This window comes from Telmatherina bonti, assembly GCF_933228915.1.
Source record: "Telmatherina bonti genome assembly, chromosome: 16".
Lineage (NCBI taxonomy): Eukaryota > Metazoa > Chordata > Actinopteri > Atheriniformes > Telmatherinidae > Telmatherina > Telmatherina bonti.
Window position 1 is genome coordinate 6,758,366 of NC_136614.1, and position 16,088 is coordinate 6,774,453.

The following is a 16,088-nucleotide window of genomic DNA, read 5'->3' on the forward strand; positions in this document are numbered from 1 at the left end:
ACTAGCTGATCTCACGTCTTATCTGCGTGATTGACAGCTATTTGTGATGTTTTATCACTGAATGTGTAGAAAACTCGCAGGAGTTTCCAGACGACGTCTCGTTTTCATCGTACAGAACTTTCACATCACGTTTACAAGACATTTAATTCATGAAGAGAGTTTTAATGGTAAATATGTAAATGAAATAAAATTAATCCCCGTGGAGCGCTGATGGAACACGTCTTTATTCATGCAGCGTAACGTGAACATTTCTTTGACTCTGCAGCTGACAGAACTCAGATGTTCCAGATGTTCAGACTCTGTAAACAATTAAAAAGCTTTAATGTGGAAAATCTGCAGCTTATTTGTGGATTTTGGTCCAGAATTCATTTTTCTAATGTTCAGACTGGAGACGAACGACTTTCAGGCATCAGGAAGATGTGTTTACTGTCTTCTGTCAGCCATGGGTTTACTGGTTCATGCAGATGTTTAGCTTTACAGATGTTTTCTTCTTTTCATTTGACTGATTTAAAATGATGATTTATTTTCTACTCATTTCATGATAAACTTTTTGTATTTAGTTTAAATTCTCACATGGGATGCTGGAGGGATTATATCTCTCGGCTGGCCTGGGAACGCCTCGGGATCCCCCCCGCAGAGTTGGCAAATGTGGCTGGGGAGAGGGAAGTCTGGGCTTCTCTGCTTAGGCTGCTGCCCCCACGACCCGACCCCGGATAAGCAGCAGAAGATGGACGGACGGATGAACGGACGGACGGACGGACGGACGGACGGATGGATGGATGGATAGATAGACGGATGGATGGATGGAGATGGATGGATGGATGGATGGATGGAGATGGATGGATGGATGGATGGATGGACAGATGGATGGATGGGCAGATGGATGGATGGAGATGGATGGATGGATGGATGGAGATGGATGGATGGATGGATGGATGGATGGACAGATGGATGGATGGATGGATGGATGGATGGACAGATGGATGGATGGAGATGGATGGATGGATGGATGGAGATGGATGGATGGATGGATGGATGGATGGATGGACAGATGGATGGATGGAGATGGATGGATGGATGGACAGATGGATGGATGGATGGATGGAGATGGATGGATGGATGGATGGAATTGGCCAGATGAGGTGTGATTGTGAGTCTTGGTCGGGTTGGGATAAATCCGGGACCCTGCTGCTGACCCGTCTCCAGCCGGTCCCAGTTTCCCAACAACCTCTTCCCAGACAGGAGAAACGGGGAGTGCTCTTCACTTCCAACTCTGGATCTGTCAGGCTGAGTGGTGCAGGAGTGGACCAGAATGCGGGACGGGAGGCAGGAATGCAGAATCTAGACCAACATGCATATATTTGACATGATGATGAAGCCGGTCTGGACTTGGTATAAATATTCTGTTATTGTCGCATCAAACTGATTTCATGCAACTTTTCGTCGCTTCAGACTGAAGTTAAAGTTTGTGGATTAAAATTCTTCAGATGTGAGGACAGACGTGCTTCTGGGTGTTTCTGATGGTGCGTTTGCTGCTGCAGGAAATGATACAACTGTCAGGATTTGCTCCTGTTTTCTCTCCTGGTGGAGCTGAGCAGACTTCCTGGAGGTTCAGGATGGAGTCTGATGGAACACACCTGCTGCTCACCTGGCTATCCAAGCACCTGCAGGAGCTCCAGCCTCCGCCAGATTATCTCACAGTACCTGCAGAGAAAGCGTTTATGCTAACCATTGTCTTTTACTCCTTCCTGCGACATCGTACTGCCTTGCCTCACCTGGATCCAACCCAATCACCAGCTGATCCCCCTGCCTGCTCGCCCTGCCATCTTGCTCACCACTCCTTGACTACCCTCTGCAGCCTGTAAGACACCTCTGGACACAAGAGATACTGCCTGGACAGAACAAGTAATCGATATGCCAGACTCCTGCCCGGTTTTTCCCAGCTGTGACAACAACTCAGCTGAACGTCAGCTGATCAGGTCAGGAGAAACGTTTCTCTGAGCTTCACCTGTCCTGCACATCAGCGGGACAGGTGTCGTAAAAATGAGCAGATTTCTGAGGCGAAACTCACCTGCAGGTTTCAGATTCAGTCTGGTTTTATTTCAAAACAAAAAGCTCAAGTTTGGATGTTTTCCCTGTTTTCATCTGGATTCTGTGAGGAATGAAAAGGTTTCCTCTGCAGGACGCGGGCAGACTGGAGTGGACCAGGACGGTTTTATTTGGGTGAAAACATGAATATTTCTGTTGTAATTTCCTGGTTTTGGTGCTGGACGCCATCCAGAGATGCTTCCCCGCCACTCCGTGATGTTCTACATCATCCATGCCAGATCGCCACTTTGAATGGAGGAAACACCAGTCAGTTCAGGTCCTGATCTCTTTCTGCAGCTTCAGACCAGCTTGCAGGTGGAAACATGGAAAGTCCTGGACGTCTACAACTTCCTGCTGCGTGGTTGAAACGGACCGTGTTTCCTGAAGAAGGTTAAGTAACATTTCCAGGTTTTTCGGAGAAAAGACTAAAACCAGATGTTTTAGGCAGAGGTGGTAATTCCTGGTCCAGAAAGTAGAAGTGCTGTCATGCTGTCATGAACAGCTGCTGGACAGGACGTTTGCTTTCTGCACCAGGAATTTCCACCTCTGGTTTTAGTTGTAAATGAAGCAGCAGGTTGAGGTCAGGTGTCCTTGCCGTCTTCATCGCTCCTGTTGCCACGGTTCGGCATCCAGCTGTGGAACACGGCACACTGGGCCATTTGAGGCGCAGACAAGCGTGTGAATGTTGGTCTCGGGAGAGGAGGAAGAGAAGGAGCTGGAAGCTGCATCATCTGGGACATGAAGGGAGATCAGGAGGAAATGAACTTCAGAGCATGAAGAGACCATTCACCTCCAACAAACATCACATGACACTTAGTTTGGACGTTCTTTATTTAAACAAAGTTTCCCAAAATGCAACAAAATGCTAATCTAAAACTTGTCAATTATTTTAGGTCTTTATCTAAAAAATAAACGCACACCATCATGATGTGGGTTTTTTGTGTGTAGTATTTAGTTCTTGTTTCCTGTTTTATTTAGTAGATTTTCTTTTTTTGCTTCCCGTTAATCAGCTCACCTGTTTTGATTTCCTGATTTACTTCCCATTTTCCTCATCATTCCCTCGGTGTATTCATGGTTTTCCTTTGTCAGATCATTGTCGTGTTTCCTCCAGTGTTCTTGTTAGTTCTGTTTGGGTTATTCCATCATTTCTTGTATTGCGCCGGCCCCCTGCCTCTCCGTCCTGCATTTGGGTCCCCACTTCTCCACATACCATGACACATTTAAATAATGTGAAAGGAAAGAAACTTCCTAAACCAGAATTACCTGGTGACAGGCAAGGGCTCCACCATTAAATATAAAAGCAGTATCCACCAAAGGTTTTATTTTGCAAAGCAGATATTTGGTCCAAACTTCATCAGAAATCTTTCAGCTTCCTCATTTTGTTCAACTAACAAAAAATTCCTCTGAGATGCAACAATTTCTTTTCTAACAAAGCAGAGGAAGAAAAAAAACATTTAAAGTGGATTAATCAGAACATAAACATCTGCTGTTTTTGTGCAGGGATGTCAAACTGCCATCCTCGAGTTATCCAGCAGGTCATTTCCTTCTACAAACACACCTGATTCAAATCAAATGGATCCTGCAGCTTCTGATCAACCTATTTATAAATTTCAGTCAGGTGCGTTGGAGCATGGAGACAACTAAAACCTGGAGGATAGCGGCCCTGGAGGACTGACACCTGTGATTCAGTGAGATAAACCTCTTTAGACCCAAGCATAATGGCTGCTGTATACAAACGTGTACATCTTGAAGCTAAACCATTATTTTTATCTGAAATTACTTTTCTGCAGAATTAAAACATTAATGGTGGAGAAAGAGGTGCAAACAACGGAGAAAAGTTGAAGAGCTAAAAGATTAAAGAGTTCACATAAAAACAATTGTGGAGACAAACTACAGGAACCTTTTGATTCCATTTATTGATTCTTTTTTTCAGTGTTTACAACAGCAGCTGTAGTTCTTCTGCTCCAGGTGGGTTACACAACGCCAACCTGGATGAAATCCACTTCCACTGGGCTGATGGACCACCACATGAGCCGATCAATACTGTACATAAAGAAGCAATTATCACAGAGCTGGAGTCGAGGACGACAGCTGCAGATGTCCAGTTTGACTCAAAATGGCTGCCCTGCGTTTAGAGGACGAGCTAGGAGCAGCAATTTCTGATGCAAGTGTCACAAAGGAGGCAAATGTGTGTTTTTATCAGGGTTAAATCAGGTACATTTATGGCACATGTTGGATTTTAGACATTTTGTAAAAACAAGTTTTTAGATTTCTCCCTGAGAACAGCTTGGTGCCACTCTTTATTAGCATGTTTCCATCAGATGTTTGTTCAGGACGAACACGTGGAGCAGCAGGAGAGACGGAAACCAGCAGAAAGTCCCTCATAAGGTCTTAAATTAGTTTCCTGTCAGAGCAGGAACACAGCTTCATTGGGATTTTCTGAGTAATTCCTTCATACATACTTTGTCTCAAAATTTTAAAATAAATATAATTCAGCGCCAACCAATCTGCTATCAATTCCCTAACTGCGAAAATAAAAACTGAATTTACAAATCATTTAAATACAAACAATAAAAAATTACCAAAAGGATGATTAACAGTTTATATGAAAGTTAGATGTAGCTGTTGTGATGTTATCAAGATTCCTCTTTTCACTAGCCACAGAGTCAGATGCTAGCCACCTAGCCAAATGCTAGCCACCTAGTCAGATTACACTCCTAGCCAGGTGCTACACTCCTAGCCAGATGCTAGCCACTTAGTCAGATTACACTCCTAGCCAGATGCTAGCCACCTAGCCAGATTACACTCCTAGCCAGATGCTCACCACCTAGTCAGATGCTAGCCAAATTGCCAGATGCTAGTCACCTAGTCAGATTACACTCCTAGCCAGATGCTAGCCACCTAGCCAGATTACACTCCTAGCCAGATGCTAGCCACCTAGCCAGATGCTAGCCAAATTACCAGATGCTAGTCGCCTAGTCAGATTACACTCCTAGCCAGATGCTTGCCACCTAGCCAGATTACACTCCTAGCCAGATGCTAGCCACCTAGCCAGATGCTAGCCAAATTGCCAGATGCTAGTCACCTAGTCAGATTATACTCCTAGCCAGATGCTAGCCACCTAGCCAGATTACATTCCTAGCCAGATGCTAGCCACCTAGCCAGACGCTAGTCACCTAGTCAGATTATACTCCTTGCCAGATGATAGCCACATAGCCATTGCTAGTCACCTCGACAGATACTAGCCTCCTTACCAGATGTTAGCTACCTTGCCAGATGCAAGCCACTCAACCAGGTGCTAGCTACATTCTATTCTATTCTATTCTATTCTATTCTATTCTATTCTATTCTATTCTATTCTATTCTATTCTATTCTACAGTCATTTAGCAGACACTTTTATCCAAAGTGACTTACATATGAGTGAGGTCCTTTTTTCGGTTTTCACCCTTTCCACCCCCATAATGTTTGTTCCAAAGAACTGGCTAAGTTCTCCTACTTTCTGACAAATATAGCTAAACTAAGTGTTGAAGTTCTCCTTGAAGAGCTGAGTCTTCAGCGTGCTCTTAAAAGTAGACAGGGACTCTGCAGAGCAGACAGAGTTTGGGAGATCATTCCACCATCGTGGAACAACAGAGGAAAAGAGTCTAGCTAGTGATTTAGTCCCACGTAGTGGTGGTAACATGAGGCATGTTTCACTGGTGGAACGGAGCTGTCGAGAGGGAGTGTAGGTCTGGTTTAGGGAGTGAAGGTAGACGGGAGCCGTTTGATTTATTATTTTGTAAGCCAGAAGCAAAGCTTTAATTTTGATGCATGCTGCGACCGGAAGCCAGTGAAGTGCGATTAGCAGCGGAGAGACATGAACTCGTTTGGGTGGGTTGAAGACCAGACGTGCTGCTGGTTCTGGATCATCTGCAGAGGTTTAACCAGCATGCAGGAAGACCTGCCAGTAGGGAACTGCAGTAATTGATGCGTGAGATGACCAGAGCCTGAACCAAAAGCTGAGTCGTGTGTTCTGTCAGGTACGTCTGATTCTCTTGATGTTGAAGAGAGCAAATTGGCAGGTACGGGCAACCAAGGCAACATGGACCTTAAAGGTCAGCTGGTCATCCACCATGACACTCAGATTCCAGGCAGCAGACGTAGGAACAAGTGTGATATACATAGGCAGATGCTAGCCACCTAGCCAGATGTTCACTACATAGCCAGATGATAGCTACATAGGTAGATACTAGCCACCTAACCAGATGATAGCTACATAGGCAGATGCTAGCCACCTAGCCAGATGCTAGCTACATAGCCAGATGTTAGCTACATAGGCAGATGCTAGCCATATAGCCAGAGCCTGACAGATGTTTGCCATCTAGTCAGATTTGAGCTTTCTGAACAAATAGTTACTACCTTTTGTATTAATATGTGTAAAAATGTTCAAAAGTTATTGACATTATTACATAAAACTGATAACTCAAAACAAATATTTACATAAAATAAATTATTTACATAAATAATCCGTTACAGGATTATTGACAGCCACGATAACACGGAGACCATTTCTAATGAGGTTTGAGCCAGCAGTAGCTTGATCAGCTGAAGGTCCAGATGTGTCTCCGGGCCTGGTTCAGGTCCAAACCCTGTTTACTGTCTGATCTTTGCTGGTTTTCAGATTAAACAAAAGAAATGGGGACAAAGATTCAGTTTAAACTGGTTCTTTGCTAAGTTGTCTGTTATGTGACTGGTTTCTTCTGCAAGTTGTTAGCACTTTTCCTGCCTGAAGGATTCAGATATCAGAATTAAGTTTCTTTGAAACCGGTCCAGTACCAGGACTGGACTGAAACTAGTCTAGTACCAGGACTGGACTGAAACTGGTCCAGTACCAGGGCCAGATAAGAAATGAGGGGAAAACAGGCAACTTTGAAAGACCTTCAGAAAGCTGGGGAACTATTGATGATGACTACTTTAGAATGTGATGTGCTGCAATGTTATGTGATGTAATTGCGATTTGATTGTGATGCGATGTGCTGCAATGCAATGTGATGCGATTGCGATGTGATTGCAATGTGATGTGATGTAATGTTATTGTGATGTAATTGCAATGTAATGTGATGCGATTGCGATGGGATGTAATTGTGATGTGATGTAATGTGATGCGATGTGATTGCGATTTGATGTGCTTCTATTCGATGCAATGTGATTGTGATGTGATTGCAGTGTGATTGTGATGCGATGTGATTGCAATATAATGTGACACAATGTGATGCAATTGCGATGTGATGCGATGTAATGTGATTGAGGTGTGATTGCAATGTTATGTAATGTGATGTGATGTGATTGCGATGTGATGTGATGCAATGTGATGCAATTGCGATGTGATTGATATTGTGATGATTGTGATGCGATGTGATGCAATGTGATTGCGATGTTATTGCGATGTGATTGAGATGTGCTGCAATGCAATGTGATTGCGGTGTGATGTGATTGAGATGTGATGTGATGTAATACAATATGATTGCGATGTGATGTGATATGATTGCGATGTGATGTGATATGATGTGATGTGCTTTTGATGTGATGTAATTACAATGTGAGTGTGATGTGATGCGATGTGATTGCGATGTAATACGATATGATTGTGATGTGATGTGAATGCGATGTAATACAATATTAAGATGTGATATGATGTGATGTGATTTTGATGTGATGTAATTACAATGTGATTGTGATGTGATGCGATGTGATTGCGATGTAATACGATATGATTGCGATGTGATGTGAATGCGATGTAATACAATATTAAGATGTGATATGATGTGATGTGATTTTGATGTGATGTAATTACAATGTGATTGTGATGTGATGCGATGTGATTATATTGTGATGTGATGAAATGCAATGTGATTGCTATGTGATGTGTTAAGATGTGATGTGATGCGATGTGATTGCGATGTAATATGATATGATTGCGATGTGATGTGATTTGATTCCGATGTTATGTGATTGCGACGTAATACAAAATGATTGTGATGTGATGCGATATGATGTTACTGCGGTGTGATGTTATTGCAATGTAATGCTATGCAATGTGATGCGATGCGATGCGATGTGATTGCGATGCTATGCGATGTCATTGTGATGTGATGCAATGTTAATGAGATATGATGCGATGTGGTTGCGATGTGATATGACTGCGATGTGATTGAGAAGTTATCCGATGCGATGTGACTGCGATGCGATGTGATTGCGATGTGATTGAGAAGTTATCCGATGCGATGTGACTGCGATGCGATGTGACTGCGATGTGATTGAGAAGTTATCCGATGCGATGTGACTGCGATGCGATGTGATTGAGAAGTTATCCGATGCGATGTGACTGCGATGCGATGTGATTGCGATGTGATTGCGATGTGATGTAATACAATGTGATTGCAATGTGATATGACTGCGATGTGATTGAGAAGTTATCCGATGCGATGTGATTGCGATGTGATGTGATTGCGATGCTATGCGATGTCATTGTGATGTGATGCAATGTTAATGAGATATGATGCGATGTGGTTGCGATGTGATATGATTGCGATGTGATTGAGAAGTTATCCGATGCTATGTGATTGCGATGTGATGTGATTGCGATGCTATGCGATGTCATTGTGATGTGATGCAATGTTAATGAGATATGATGCGATGTGGTTGCGATGTGATATGATTGCGATGTGATTGAGAAGTTATCCGATGCGATGTGACTGCGATGCGATGTGATTGCGATGTGATTGCGATGTGATGTAATACAATGTGATTGCAATGTGATATGACTGCGATGTGATTGAGAAGTTATCCGATGCGATGTGATTGCGATGCGATGTGATTGCGATGTGATTGCGTCTGCACCGTTCTTGTGCAACTCACCAAGTCTGTAAATTGGAACTAACTGTAACCTGAAGGGGAAATATTTTTATTCTCCCCTTGAGAATATCAGCTGAATCTCTTTAGGAACTTCGTGAACTCGTGGCACTCTGCCCATCTCTCCTCCCGTCTGCTCCCCATCTACTCTCTCTCCCCTCTCCTGCAGGATGAAAAGTAAAATAGAAATCTGTGATCTTACCAGACCTCTGCTGCTGCTCCTCATCCCTGCTGTCAGAGAGCTATCAGGTGCATTGTGGGTAATGTTCTCACCAGAACTGAATTTTTGGAGCAGAAGATTCTGTAGTGATTCCATCAGATTTACAGGGAAGTGACGATAAATCAGAAAACTGCTGTGGCATCAATCTGCTCAAGAACAAAGCTTCCAAAAGTCCAGATGTTCCTTTAAAATATGTGACGAGCTTCTGGTCGTTCTGACACGTTGTTGTGCATGACGTGCATCTTGCGTTACCATGGCTACGTCCAGACAAACATACAGAACAGAGAATGGTGTTTTGTGTGTTTATTTAGATTCTCTGGTGAGAAAGACTTGTAAATATTTAGTTTGTTTTTGGTTTTGAATTATTCAGAAATGAGGAAAATAGACTAAGAAAATGAATTTCTGCAGTGCTGGACACCAAATGCCCTTTTCCCTTCAATATTCCAGTTTTTTGGTTAAAACAAGCAAATGTAGCCTTTTTTCTTTCCATAGATATTCTTTATGGGATCAGCAGCTGCAGCTTGACATTTAACATGTGATGGAAGTTTGAGTTTTCATCAGAATATCGTGACATTTTTCAGCATTTTAAAAAATCTGAATCCTCTTCTGCAGGTTTTCTGCTGTGGGAGTGTTGCTTTGCATTTGGATCAGAGTATTCTTTTCCTCTTACATGAAATCGAACATTATCGTCAAAGACATTTAGCAGATTTGTTGGATAGATTCTGTTCGTGCCGACTGCTTGGCACTATTTTATAGTTAAATAAAAATCACATCAACGCACACAAGTCACACATTTACATTAATTTTGGATCCATGTTTGAAAAGAAAATATAAAAAAAAACAAGATCTGGCCACCAGAATAAACCAAACTTTGTGTTTTTTTTTCCCTCAGAATGAATTTACATTTTCATCTCTCTGTAGGCCAGGCATGACTGCAAACTAAGCTCATTGTAGGCACCAGAATTTCCCCTTATTGAGTCAGGAAAATGAAACACAAATGGTATTTTTTGGCCGCAGGGCTCTTGGTAGCTTAATCCTAAGCTGTTTGTGCTTACAAGCCAACTGGGGTTGGCTGTCTAATGGCAAAGTGAGTCTGCAGGCTGCAGTCCGGTGCAGTACAGACCTCCGGATTCAGGGTGTTGGGCAACGCAAAAACAACTGAAGCAGGTCAATGCATCTCTGCACCGTCCGTCAACTCATCCCTAAGCGCCACATTATTGGAAATTATTTGATGCAGCCTCAGGAAAAGCTGCATGGATTGACGTGTGTGAGTAGAGTCTGGCAGGGCCGGCCCAAGGAATACGCAGCCCAGGGGGCCAGCAGCCCCCACCCCTCAAACCACCCCTCTGTCTCTGACTGTCACCATACTTATTTAAAAATAGTAATCATAATTAATACAAATAAAATAATGAATTATCTAAACAAAAAATGAAAATCAGAAAATGTTTAACCATCTCCTGTTGCCTCCATCCCAAACTCCATTTTTTGCTTCTTCTACGTAAATGTGGAAGTTCTTTTCAAACCGTGCCATACGTCATCGTCTTCATACTTCTACACATCTTTTACGTTGGCATGGTTACGTCAGGTCATCCACTCGCGGGCAGTGCTGATTTCAGAGCGTCTGTTCATCGCGGTAACGCACCGCGGCATGAAAACACCAGAAGAAGAGAAAAACTCCTTGCCGTTCTCAACTTTTGCTTCTTCTGCTGGTGTTTTTTTTATTTGGTGGTTTTTGTGTAGGCTTTCTCCTGCCCCTCTTCTTCTTCTCTGGTTTGTCCTTTTTGCTGGTTCTCAGCTTTATAACTCAACACTGCCCCCAGTGGCATTTCTCTGTTATCCGCCCCCTGCTTCCAGCATGAAAATTCCTTTACGCTGCAGTTTTAGGTTTGTTTTGGGAACATTTCTTAACTTTTTTTCTTTGAATTAAGTTTGTAAAAAGTACAAATAAATTTCACTTTTCTGAATTTTCTGCTGCATTGGGGTTAAAAACCAGGATGATTTTAAGCAAATATCGCTGCGAACGAGCAGATGTGTCCCATGTAGAGGGTAGAAAACGGTAAACAGTGAAAGCATGATGCTGAGGGGGTCCTCCCCTTTCTAGGACCCCGCAAAGCGTTGGGCCGGCCCTGGGTTCTGGGGGAGGCGTGTTGGGGCCACTCAGGCCCTGCAACACCTGAACCGGATGAGTTTGTGGAAAGCCTGCTTGAAGTCCTCGTTGGACATGGTGTAGATGATGGGGTTGATCAGAGAGTTGAGGTAACCCAGCCACGTGAAAATGTCAAATAACTCCGGGTGGAAGCAGGATCCGCAGAGAGGCACTAGAAGGGTGTAGATGAAAAACGGGAGCCAACAGATGATGTAAGCTCCCAGGATTATTCCCAAAGTTTTGGTGGCCTTCCTCTCCCGGGCAGCAGAGATCCGCTTCTTCTCCAGCAGCGCGTCGGACACCGTCACCTTCACCTGGCTCCCGCTGGCGCACGAGGAGGTGGTGTCGCAGGAGGAGGTGTCGTTCGTCCCGTAGTTCAGGGAGGTGGTGGACGCCACGGAGCCCGGGGAGTTGGTGAGGAGGTGCGCGGAGGTGAGTCTCTTCCCCGGCTTGTTGTGCGACTGCTTCAGGATGCGCTTCCGCGCCTCCACGTAGATCCTGCCGTAGAGCGCGAGGAGCAGCAGCGTGGGGATGTAGAAGGCGCCGAAGGTGGAGTAGATGGTGTAGAAGATGTGGTCGGTGTTCACGTTGCAGCTCGTCACCTCCTCCGCCTTCACCTGGCGCCAGAAAAAGGGCGGCAGGGAGATGGAGATGGCGATCACCCAGGCGGTGGCCACCATGCCCGCCGCGCGCGCCGGCGTGCGCTTCTTGGAGTACTCCACCGCGTCCGTGATGGCCCAGTAGCGGTCCAGCGCGATCACGCACAGGTGGAGGATGGAGGCGGTGCAGCAGGTGATGTCTGAGGAGAGCCAGACGTCGCAGACCACCTGGCCCAGGGTCCAGGTCTGGCTCACGGTGTAGAGCGCGCTCACGGGCATCACCAGGATGGACACGAGCAGGTCCGTGACCGCGAGCGAGGCGATCAGAAAGTTTGCCGGCGTGTGCAGCTTCCTAGACTGGTAGATGGTGGCGATGACGAAGGCGTTGGAGAGCGTGGTGGCCATGGTGATGAGGGTCAGCGTGAGCGCGAGAGCCGCCTGGAGAGCCACGCTCGCGCCCCTCTCCGCCGCCGTGGAGCTGAAGTTGGCGTGCGTGGCATTGGCGGAGACGTTCAGCAGCTCTGCGTGGATGCCCGGCGTCGGTCCGAGCTGGCTCGCGCTCTCCATCCCTCCACCTGCCTCCGTCAGATCCCCCTTTCATCGAGCTCAGGCGCGCGCTCCATCTGCGCTCAGGCGACGCTCAGACACACGCGCGTTTCTGCCTCCTCTTCCTCATCATCTTCACCTCCCACGCGCTTTGATCAGTTAGAAGGAGAGAGGAGAAAGGATCACCTGAGCAGCTCCTGCTCCACGTCTCCGCTCAGAGAGAGGAGCAGGAGGAGGCGTCATCCTCCCCGCGGTCTCCTCACGAGTTCCGGACTGCTGGAGCCAGGCTGGGCTTTTATAGTCCTGCCCCCCCCCCCCCCCTTTGGAAGCTGGGAACGCCCCCCCCTCCCCCCCCCCCCCCCCCCCCTCCCCATCACTCAGAGAAATAAACTGAAGTTTCCTTTCAGTCAGTCTGATGGAACGAAGCGGTTTTATTCTCCTTCAACTTCAGGAGGAATGAAACGGAGTCAGCTGGGATCAGATCAGAGGCAGGAAGAGCAGGTCAGGCTGGGCTCACAGGTCACAGGTTTGATTCCCAGCCAGTCAGGACCACGACACGCTACACTCCCCACATCCACTCTCTGCCTCCACGGCAGCAGATGGAGAGAAATGGGAATTTTCCTCCTGATTCCTCCAGTCCTGCAGATGCTCTGATCCTCCCCAGATGTTCCAGGTGTTCCAGACGTTCCAGGTGTTCCAGGTGTTCCACACGTTCCAGGTGTTCCAGGTGTTCCAGACGTTCCAGGTGTTCCAGGTGTTCCACACGTTCCAGGTGTTCCAGACGTTCCAGACGCTCCAGGTGTTCCAGACGTTCCAGACGTTCCAGGTGTTCCAGGTGTTCCACACGTTCCAGGTGTTCCAGACGTTCCACACGTTCCAGGTGTTCCAGGTGTTCCAGACGTTCCAGGTGTTCCAGGTGTTCCACACGTTCCAGGTGTTCCAGGTGTTTCAGACGTTCCAGATGCTCCAGGTGTTCCACACGTTCCAGGTGTTCCAGGTGTTCCAGATGTTCCAGACGCTCCAGGTGTTCCAGGTGTTCCAGACGTTCCAGATGCTCCAGGTGTTCCACACGTTCCAGGTGTTCCAGGTGTTCCAGATGCTCCAGGTGTTCCACACGTTCCAGGTGTTCCAGGTGTTCCAGACGTTCCAGACGCTCCAGGTGTTCCAGGTGTTCCAGACGTTCCAGACGCTCCAGGTGTTCCAGGTGTTCCACACGTTCCAGGTGTTCCACACGTTCCAGGTGTTCCAGGTGTTCCAGACGTTCCAGACGCTCCAGGTGTTCCAGGTGTTCCAGACGTTCCAGATGCTCCAGGTGTTCCACACGTTCCAGGTGTTCCAGACGTTCCAGGTGTTCCAGGTGTTCCAGGTGTTCCAGACGTTCCAGGTGTTCCAGGTGTTCCAGATGCTCCAGGTGTTCCACACGTTCCAGGTGTTCCAGGTGTTCCAGATGTTCCAGACGCTCCAGGTGTTCCAGACGTTCCAGATGCTCCAGGTGTTCCACACGTTCCAGGTGTTCCAGGTGTTCCAGACGTTCCAGACGCTCCAGGTGTTCCAGACGTTCCAGACGCTCCAGGTGTTCCAGGTGTTCCAGACGTTCCAGGTGTTCCAGGTGTTCCACACGTTCCAGGTGTTCCAGGTGTTCCAGACGTTCCAGACGTTCCAGGTGTTCCAGGTGTTCCAGGTGTTCCAGACGTTCCAGGTGTTCCACACGTTCCAGGTGTTCCAGGTGTTCCAGACGTTCCAGACGTTCCAGACGTTCCAGGTGTTCCAGGTGTTCCAGACGTTCCAGGTGTTCCAGGTGTTCCACACGTTCCAGGTGTTCCAGGTGTTCCAGACGTTCCAGATGCTCCAGGTGTTCCACACGTTCCAGGTGTTCCAGGTGTTCCAGATGCTCCAGGTGTTCCACACGTTCCAGGTGTTCCAGGTGTTCCAGACGTTCCAGATGCTCCAGGTGTTCCACACGTTCCAGGTGTTCCAGGTGTTCCACACGTTCCAGGTGTTCCAGGTGTTCCAGACGTTCCAGATGCTCCAGGTGTTCCACACGTTCCAGGTGTTCCAGGTATTCTAGATGCTCCAGGTGTTCCACACGTTCCAGGTGTTCCAGACGTTCCAGATGCTCCAGGTGTTCCACACGTTCCAGGTGTTCCATGTGTTCCAGATGCTCCAGGTGTTCCACACGTTCCAGGTGTTCCAGACGTTCCAGATGCTCCAGGTGTTCCACACGTTCCAGGTGTTCCAGGTGTTCCAGGTGTTCCAGATGCTCCAGGTGTTCCACATGTTCCAGGTGTTCCAGGTATTCCAGATGCTCCAGGTGTTCCACACGTTCCAGGTGTTCCAGGTGTTCCAGACGTTCCAGATGCTCCAGGTGTTCCACACGTTCCAGGTGTTCCAGGTGTTCCAGATGCTCCAGGTGTTCCACACGTTCCAGGTGTTCCAGATGCTCCAGGTGTTCCACACGTTCCAGGTGTTCCAGGCATTCCAGGTATTCTGTTGAGTGAAAAGTGAAGTGTAAACAAGCTTCATCTGCTGGTTTTAGGGCAAAAGTTCTGCATTAAAGCATTCCTTGTTCCCCTCTGGTTAGCTCCTCCTGCACCACCTCCCATGTTGCTCCTTCCTCCTCCTGCTGCAAACGGAGGCACTCTCTTCTCCTTAATTGGCTCGGAGCTGCAACAGAAAGGTGTTTCCTGACTTGCAGCTGAAGCTTGTTAGAAAGTCACACCTGAACTTTTCTTCACTTCCTAACAGAAGCAGAAATATTTGGTCAGAAGCATAATTTTGCTAAAGATGGACCCGATCCGGTCCTGCAGATAGACGTAGAACACTCACAACACATAAACCAAGTAGAACACGTAGAATACACAGAACATGTATAACACACAGACCACGTAGAACATGTAAAACACACAGAACACACAGACACGTAGAACATGTAAAACACACAGAACACATAGAACATGTAGAACATTTAGAACACGTAGAACACACAGAAAATGTAGAACACGTACAACACACAGACACGTAGAACATGTAAAACACACAAAACACACAGAACACGTAGAACACGTAGAACACACAGACACGTAGAACATGTAAAACACACAAAACACACAGAACACGTAGAACACGTAGAACATTTAGAACATGTAGAACACGTAGAACACACCAAACACACAGAACATGTAGAACATATAGAACACACAGAACACGTAGAACACGTAGAACATGTAAAACACACAGAACACGTAGAACACACAGAACACACAGAACACACAGAACACGTAGAACACGTAGAACATGTAGAACACATAGAACACGCAGAACATGTAAAACACACAGAACACGTAGAACACACAGAACACGTAGAACATGTAGAACACGTAGAACACATAGAACACGCAGAACATGTAGAACACACAGAACACGTAGAACACACAGAACATGTAGAACACGTAGAACACACCGAACACATAGAACATGTAGAACACACAGAACATGTAGAACATGTAGAACACACAGAACATGTAGAACATGTAGAACATGTAAAACACACAGAACACGTAGAACACACAGAACATGTAGAACACTCAACATGTAGAA

General features: G+C 46.4%; 1 protein-coding gene across 1 annotated transcript; it reads right to left on the reverse strand.

Moving 5' to 3' along the window:
* Positions 1 to 11,323: 11,323 nt before the first annotated feature.
* Positions 11,324 to 12,621, reverse strand: LOC306767667 (5-hydroxytryptamine receptor 1B-like). The gene has a single exon (XM_079255747.1). The coding sequence runs from the start codon at positions 12,510 to 12,512 to the stop codon at positions 11,358 to 11,360; it is 1,155 nt and encodes a 384-aa protein (XP_079111873.1). The 5' UTR covers positions 12,513 to 12,621; the 3' UTR covers positions 11,324 to 11,357.
* Between the last annotated feature and the right edge of the window lie 3,467 nt (positions 12,622 to 16,088).

Excerpts from the sequence above, each read along its gene's own strand:
- LOC306767667 (XM_079255747.1), bottom strand. The coding sequence starts at position 12,512 with ATGGAGAGCGCGAGCCAGCTCGGACCGACGCCGGGCATCCACGCAGAG.